This window comes from Carassius gibelio, chromosome B12 (genome assembly GCF_023724105.1).
Source record: "Carassius gibelio isolate Cgi1373 ecotype wild population from Czech Republic chromosome B12, carGib1.2-hapl.c, whole genome shotgun sequence".
Taxonomy (NCBI): domain Eukaryota; kingdom Metazoa; phylum Chordata; class Actinopteri; order Cypriniformes; family Cyprinidae; genus Carassius; species Carassius gibelio.
In genome coordinates this window covers 20,187,789-20,195,926 of record NC_068407.1, presented here as the reverse complement: position 1 = coordinate 20,195,926, position 8,138 = coordinate 20,187,789, and the positions used below count along the sequence as shown (strand labels likewise).

Below are 8,138 nucleotides of genomic sequence, written 5' to 3'. Positions count from 1 at the left end.
TGTGAGATATAAAAGTATTTGACAAAAAAAAAAAAAAATATATATATATATATATATATATTTTTTTTTTTAAGTTTGAATTGTGAGAATCAAAGTCTCTCTCTGAGGCAGAAATAAGCATCCATAAATGCCATGTAGAAAATTCTATTTATAAATAAGCTAGCCATATTACAGTTTTTCTCAGTCACTTTGGTGCATTTCTCGCATCACTATTTACATGTGCATAACAGTTAATACAGTTCTCAAAACAATCAGTAAAAACTACAAAACCTAGTTGATAACCTGCAAAAGCATGTCACTTTCCTTAAAATGGATAGGTCATTGCTCAAAAGCAAGTATTCAAAGTGTCAGTGTCATCAAGATGAAAAGTCAAATGGCTTTGTCATGTTTTCATTATGACAGTTTACTCTGGCAGTGTATTCCAAAGCAAAAAAAATATCTTGGTGACTACCTGAAAATGCTCAAGACAGCACTATATACTATTTGTTTGCACAGCCATTTGAAAAATACAGTAAAATTACACATTACTGTATTTAGTGAGTTTACTGAGTACTACAATTTTTACTGCATATGACTTTGCCATTCTGATTTGTTCACAGCATTGTGCAAAAGAAAAAATAGACCCTTATTTACCACAAATATAACTCCCTTTGGGTAGAACAACTGTAAACAATATTGCAGTACATATTGGAACTGAGCATACAACATGCATAGTACTGTAATCATGCATGCACTTCCAGATGTTCCTCTCTGCCTGGACACATAAATTAATCTACATCGCAGCGAATATCATCTCTTGACTTGACTTAACAGCAAGTTGTATGAAATCAATTTTAAGTAAGTTGTTCGAAGGAATGAGAAACTGCTACTATGATGTGCACAAATGACTAAATGTTGTGGAGGTTGAACTAACTGCTGTGCAAATGTAAATAGTGATGTGGGAACTGCACCAAAGCGACTGAGAAAAACTGTAATCGTGATAAATCTATACGAGTAAATACAAATGAGTGTCCAACAGCACATTAGGCAAAATAAAAGAAGCCAGTTTATTAAGCTGACCAACTGGGTTTAGACAGTTCAGGATAAATACATTTTGGGGTAAGAATGTCCACAACAACACAAAAGACTCCTGCTCAACCCTGAGATTAAGATCGGAAAGGTTTAACGTTTGAGAAAAACAATGCCAACAAAAAATTTGGTACGATGCTAAAATGTGACAATTCATTCAAGACAGACAAAAAAATACAATTTGCACAAGATTTGTACAGATACAGTTCTGAACAAAAATATGGCACAAAATACGAGTACATTAACACAAAACATCACAGGACTCGACCTCTCAAGCTCTTGATCTCAAGTACATCAAGCTGTATTTGGCACAGATTCCAGATTCATCTTAAACTCTGGACACAAATATTGACACAAATAGTCAGTCAACAATACATGAGTGCAGTGTTGTTTAATGCACTGTACATTTACAGAACGAGTCTCCAAATACTGCTCTCTTTCATCAAACATAAAGGAAGTGCTTCCTGGGTAAAAGTCAGAAATAAACTGATACTGATTTGTCTTAGCAATAGAGCAACAAATGAATAAACCAGAATTATGAATATTAAAAAACGGCACTGAAACATTTCAAACCAACAAGAAGATGTGGTTCAGATGAAGTTATATCTGATGAACTGGGATATTTATATTCACCATTTACAATTAATGTGTGGACGTTGTGAATTATACAATTAATGTAATCGAAAATGAAGATTAAATGCATGCATGCGTTCAGAGCGTCTTCCACTCTTCTAGATCTAAGTGTGTTTGTGTGCCGTTACGCAGGAAGAAACAGAGCATCGAGACGCAGATTAAGAAACGCATGAAGCTAACATACTAATCCCGGACTAAATTAAATCATCATCCTTTCCCATTTTGTACAGAAAGTGCCCTTCTTAATTGCTCGCTAGCTGTTGGTTCCACAACTTTGTTTTTTTACGCTTCCTTCTTTTACAAAGAACATTTTTCTTGATTGGATGCCAAATGAACAGAAAGTGTTGATTATAAAGACAAGCAAGCAGTATATTTAAAAATTGATTATTTTTTTCATAAATTAAGACAGAATGAACAACAACGAAAATATTTCCAAAAAAAAAACTGATTTTGCGCCAACGTATAAATATGACACATATTTTGTAAAATCATTCAGAGGAGCACACGTTTGTGCTGTGGTTCTTCTGCTCTGTGCAATTCTCTCTGACCTTCCCCGCAGTCCTCACATCTGACCCTCGTGTGAGTCTCACAAACAAACTGGTGTTTGTGTGAGAGTGACAGGTGTTATGAGCAGTGCAACAGCAAAATTATTAAGGTGGATGGGTGTCTGAAGGTCCCGCGGAGGAACACTGGAGTTAGACGTCAACCACACTCTGTGAGGACAGAAGAGAGCGGCGCTATTAGATACTGGAATAGAAATAAATGCTTTTTAGCATCTGAAATGAGCTACGGCTTCAAGCACATAAATAATGCTCAATGCATGTTTCATTGTGATGAAAAAAGTCCATATAAAATTATAGAGGCATTCATTATGAACATAATTCTTTTGCAGTGCATGCAACATTTAATGCCATGCATGCAAACCAGTGAAACCCTGTTTAAAAGCAAAGCATTCATTAATTTATTTAAAGCTAAAATTGTGGCATGCGGGGAAATGCACCGGACAAATAAACTTCTGAATCCCATCAAATTTAAAGGAATTGTTGTGGAGTGACTAGAAAAGATATAGGTTTATAGCATTTATATTATCTGTAAACTGACACTACTGTTTTTCTTCTCTCAAAAATGCAATTTTGATTTAAAGTCACATGACGTGCAAATTCTTTTCCTGATAATACAGTAATAGACGTATAAAGTGAAGCTCTTGAACCTTGCATAGCGTCCTCGTTCTCCTGTCACCTGTTGATTTGACGATCAGACGATCCTTTCATCGACTTGTTCTAATGCATCAGACAACAACAACAACAAAAATCAGACAGATTTGAGGAATTCACACAAAGCACAGCATGCTTGCAATCCTAAATATAAGCATTTACGGTAAATAGAAAATGCAGAAATCAAACATTTAAACATTTTTGTGAACGGTCATCTAATAAAACATCTCACGTGTACCTTGTGCTTTCTGCATTTCATTGAGAAATTATCCTCCTTTAATACACAACCTTTAAAAACAGGGAAGCAAACACGTCAATTCATTTCAGAGGGTAGAAAAGTAGTAAATATATATTCTATAACTATATAATTATATTATATTTAAGTTTACATCTTATTCTTCACGCACGGGCAGATTTGCATGTTTTTTGTTTGAACACAAAAGCATCGGTTAACAGGCAGATCAGAATTTTGATGTTTCGGACCACAATGCAACGCGTGTGTGTGTGTGTGTGTGTATTGTGCAACAGAATGCAAAGAACTGCTGATGACTAACCGGAGCGCAGTGCACATGTGTAGTGGTATTTGTTCGGGCAGCCTTTGAAAACGCAGCCCAACGTCGCCCCTCTTCTTTGACACGTCGAACAAACCTTAAAAAACCAAACTGCCAGGTTGAGTGTCATTACTGCAGAGCATTAAAAGATCTGTGTATCCGAAATCTTACCGACGCTTTCGCCAACCTGACTGCATTTTCCAGTCCGTACAGCTTTCCCCGAACCAGAAAGACGCTTGCGGACCATATCACGCAGTCCTCGTGGAGCCAGTGCTCGTTAGCGTCCAGAGGAACCACTGGAGGACTGAACCAATCGGTGTCACCGTCCATCCTGGCTCTCTTCGATGAAGGCCTGTTGGACGACTCGCTATCGCTGGTCCAAAGAGACTCCAGGCGTTTCCCTCGAACAGACGAGTCCGAGTCACTATTATCCTCTTCCTGAGGATTGCAAACCGCTTTAGAAGCCGTTTTGAAGCCTTCGGGGTAATACGGCCCATGCAAGTCTCCGAGGTCCATGGCATTGGCCGAGCCGCCGCAGAGACAGCAGACCAGAACATCCCGCTGTGTGACATCCACACAGACCCGACCGTACTGCAGTCCAGGCGTCACGGGCATCTCACCGGACGCAAACCCGGCACACACCTGCCGCTTTCCCTGCGTGATCCGGACGCTGTCCTCGGGATAGTTGACCACCGTACAGACGGGGAAGTCTTTGCTCTGCATGCGCACGTAAGGTGCGAAGGTCTCATCCCGCACATCCTTCTTCTCCTTGTAACTCAGACATTTGAGTTTGATTTCAGGTTCCTGCGGTGAGAAAAATGACGCGTGGCCGACTGTGTGTTTCTTTCTCTTCCGTTTGGCAGATTTCTTCAGGACTTGTTGAGCCGGCATTGGTTTTTGATGCTTGACTGGTCCAGGTTGAGGGCTTCCTATCCCTTCGGAGGATTTTTTCTTTGTGCGTTTTACAAATGCATCTAACATCTTTGCAGAAGTTGAGGTAGATTGTGTGGCTTTACGTCTGCTGGAACGTCTGACGTCGGTTTCTTCAGTCTTTTTCTTCTTTGCATCGCGCATCTTTTCCAGCACCTTTTTCTTGGACTTGCTCTTCTGAACTTTTCTTTTACACACGCGACTCCTGACGGGATGGATGTCTTGAACGATGGCTTCCATTCTTACACCCCGTCTAGCTCTCGGAGGCAGTCTTTTCCTCTCAAGCAAGAGCGGACTGCTGCTAGACGGCAAATCGTTGCTTGTTTTGAATGCATCGGTGTCGGTTTGTTCTGCAGATGCATCGTTGACATGCACAGACTCGGTGTTGCACGTTCTGTCAGTTTTCCCTGTTGGTGTTTCTGTCGTTTCGGTCTCAGCTGCTTCTGGCATTGTAGAATAAAACTCCTCTTCTTGCTTTGCTCCACTCGGAGAACTCACAAAAACATCCTCTGTTTGCTCTGCCGACGGAGACTGAGGATGTAACGGATTAATGAAGTCTTGGTTTAACGCAATGGCGAAGCCGTCGTTCGGTAAAACCACCGGCTCCTCGGATCTGGAGATGAGAAAGACGAGCTCCGGATTGGCGTTCCGGTGCAAACCTTCTGCGTTCGCACCGTTATCCTCCGGATATCCTCCCTCGAAGGGTCCGACGTTCCAAAGGCCATTCGCCGCTCCATTCTGAAGCTCATCAATGCTGATGGGAAACCTGCACTCGCTGGGATCGGCTTGTAAAGATTTGAGCGTTTCCAAAGCCAGGTTTTCCACATCTTGCATATCCGGAGGTTGCTGAAGGTAGCAGAATGCCGCCACGTTTTCCACGACCTGAGCCGGTGACATGAAGCCGAACTGATCGCAGGCCGTCAGTCCGACCGGTACAGACACCTGCTGGAGACAGTGTTGGTCCACCGAAAGCGCAGCATCTCCCGCATCCGTCACCAGCTGCCCGCCATCATAAGCGGCGGGATGCAGCGCAAACGCTTTGCTCAAGGAAGGAACGATCGGGGAATGCTCGGAGAAGACGTGCGACCGGCTCACGTAGGAGAGCGTGACGGTCGTGTTGGAAAACGCATTATCCGGTTGGATCTGGTCCGTGGGAAGCGGAAGCGATTCAGAGTCAGTTTCGGGAAGCAATATCCCATTGCTGGTCCCAGGATTGACAAACCAGCCGGGCGTCTGGACGACATGCAAGGCGTCGATGGGGTTGGCTTTCAGAAGGCATTCCTCGGCGTTCCGCGTCAGATCGAAGATGTTGGGAAGGCTGCAGGCGGAGGACAGATCCTGAGGCTGTAAACCATCCTGGGAGTCGCTGGGAGGCTCTTCCATATCAACTGAGAGCGGAAACATACAAGCCACCATTAAAAAATGCAATTTGACCAATCTTTAACAAAATATTGAATAAAAATATTGCTAAAATATCAAACAACAATACTAGTAATAATTAAAATAACAAAACAGGAAACATGCATGCCAATTTTATGTATATAAAATTTATACAAAATACACCACTAAAAACAAAGCAAGTTGACCAACTTGCTTTAACAATAAAAACGTAATATTTAATAATAAAAAGCTAAAAACTAGAATAAATTCAATAATAAATATGCCAAATATTAGAAATGTGTTTTTTTTTTATCCTGAAAATTATGTTAATGTTGCTCTAAATTATCTACATGACTTTGAACAACATTTGTGAATCACTTTAGATAAATGCAATCAGTGTCATAGCCATTTGCGCCACAGCGGAAACATTACGCAAGACAAGAGCTACTGCGCATTGAAGAAGAAAAACTAATATTAATGTTAATAACTACCACAGTAATAAACGATTACTAGATTCGTACAGCACACTATTTTAATATAGACCACAATAAACATGTACTACAGTATTTGCAAAGCATAGCACGGATTATTATTTGCTGTACTTCAGGTTAGTGTCTGGATACTTTCTAAACCCCTTTTGTGATTTATGTATTTGATGTAAAACCGAAAACTCATGACGTGGAACAACCCGTTTAATTGACTGCATTAACGTTAAAGAGCTAACGTTATAATGGATTTATTAGCGCATAAACGAACACTGATGAATCACTGACACTCCCGAATTATAATAACATCAGTCGTGTTATATCTCCAGAATCAGATAAATCTTTGTCTTTTGCACCAAATCAAATCACGCTTTATGATCTGGATAACATCCAGAACTGCCAAACATCCCCAGAGCAGGTTTAATCCGGGTTCTTCAGGAGTCGCTTTACCTGTCCTGTGGTTCTTTGTCGCTTTTCCGTCTGCCGTTTGTTATGCTAACGTTAGCATAGCATGCTGTTAGCACGAGGGCTAATATACATTCCGACAACAATAAATGACGCTCACCAACGCGTCCACTAAATGCATGTCGTTACGAATCCCAATGAAGCAGCGCGATTAATCAGAGCTGAGCGCAGGCTTCCGTTAGCGACGCAAGGCGAGCTAAACAAAGAGCGCGCGTGCACACACTCACCCGAGCAGATGCATTTATTCACGAAACCATCGCAAACTCCATCCCGCTGGAAACAAACACACTATTTCTGTTGCCGCCGCTTCTGTTCGAGTTCGGGCTGAATAATGCATGGAACGGGAGCTTCTCATACTTCTGTGCTCCAGTGGTTTTGGTCACGGCTGCGCTGTGTGCTGTCAGAGTCATTGCGCAGCATCATGGGACTTGTCGTAGTCAGTCCACTCAACAGTGTAATTATTATGCGACACAAAATGTTCCTTTAAAGCAAAGAATTGTGATGCATCTCTTCTCACAATGCATTGAAACAATGAGAGTTGCTGTATTTGCAAGCATCTTACAGGTCTAAAAAGCAAATTTAGTTTTTTAGTGATTGTGAAAGCCTCATAGTTGGTTCCTTGAAAATCAGTGGAAATAAATAAATCAAAGAACAAAACAAACATACAGCATTTTTTCCTTTCTCAAATATAAAAATGCATTGCTCGTGAACTGAAAAGCAATTAAACTAATAAACTCTTTATTGAATATGAATTTGATTTACTGCACTTTCTTTATGATCTTTTGCCCAAAATGAATGTGCAATTAGTTTTAGTATTCAGGACATTGTAATTAATTAGATTTTAAAATAAATAAATAAATAAATACAAAGTAACAGATTCACACCCCTAATTGACATGTAATTTAATTTATAAATACACAATAGCTTAAAATATAAAAAAAAGCAACAATACAGGGTTCCGACTTTCTGCATGCTTTATGAAAGAAAACTTTACACTTTTTAGTTTAAAGACCTTTTAAGTCGAAGAAGAAAAAACTAGGAAAAAAATGTAATGGCGCACAATACAACAATATGGTCTAAATGTATTGTTTTATCAATTCTTTAAAGTTTGAACATATAACCTTCGACAGATTTTTATTACTTTTATTATTTCTTCCAAATAAATACAAAATTTAAACTATAATAAAAAAACAACCTTTACTGTACCTTCTCATCACAATGCAAACGTGTATTTCTTTATCTTTGTCTTGTTTAAATGTCTAAAGATTCTTAAATCAAAACAACTAATTCGAGACGTAAAATTACAAGTTAGAAATTGTTCAAAATAAAACGAGTTTGTTTAAACAAGAACAAATATCAAGCAATGGAATATTTTAATACAAAATAATCATAATTCATAGGGAAAACTCACT

At 39.7% G+C, this 8,138-nt stretch overlaps 2 protein-coding genes across 3 annotated transcripts in view; both read right to left on the bottom strand.

The window, feature by feature from the left end:
• abcc3 (ATP-binding cassette, sub-family C (CFTR/MRP), member 3) overlaps positions 1-8,138 on the bottom strand; it is a 217,967-nt gene that overhangs the window by 176,197 nt on the left and 33,632 nt on the right. The gene's annotated exons all lie outside the window — the stretch shown is intronic.
• On the bottom strand, positions 1,023-7,164 carry si:dkey-94l16.4 (uncharacterized). Of its 2 annotated transcripts, none has more exons than XM_052570626.1 (6): positions 6,954-7,164; positions 3,638-5,784; positions 3,470-3,563; positions 3,154-3,203; positions 2,912-2,981; positions 1,023-2,414 (listed from the first exon to the last, which is right to left on the bottom strand). In XM_052570626.1, the coding sequence occupies exons 2-5, from the start codon at positions 5,777-5,779 to the stop codon at positions 2,937-2,939; spliced, it is 2,331 nt and encodes a 776-aa protein (XP_052426586.1). In that variant the 5' UTR covers positions 5,780-5,784; positions 6,954-7,164; the 3' UTR covers positions 1,023-2,414; positions 2,912-2,936. The 2 variants fall into 2 exon arrangements, with proteins under 2 accessions (XP_052426586.1, XP_052426587.1); XM_052570627.1 differs by lacking the exon at positions 6,954-7,164 and adding an exon at positions 6,712-6,936.

Excerpts from the sequence above, each read along its gene's own strand:
- si:dkey-94l16.4 (XM_052570626.1), bottom strand. The coding sequence starts at position 5,779 with ATGGAAGAGCCTCCCAGCGACTCCCAGGATGGTTTACAGCCTCAGGAT. Across the intron at positions 3,204-3,469 it reads CACATGTGCACTGCGCTCCG|GTTGTGTATTAAAGGAGGAT; the intron begins GTTAGTCATCAG and ends CTGTTTTTAAAG. Across the intron at positions 2,982-3,153 it reads TGAAATGCAGAAAGCACAAG|AACAAGTCGATGAAAGGATC; the intron begins GTACACGTGAGA and ends CTGATGCATTAG.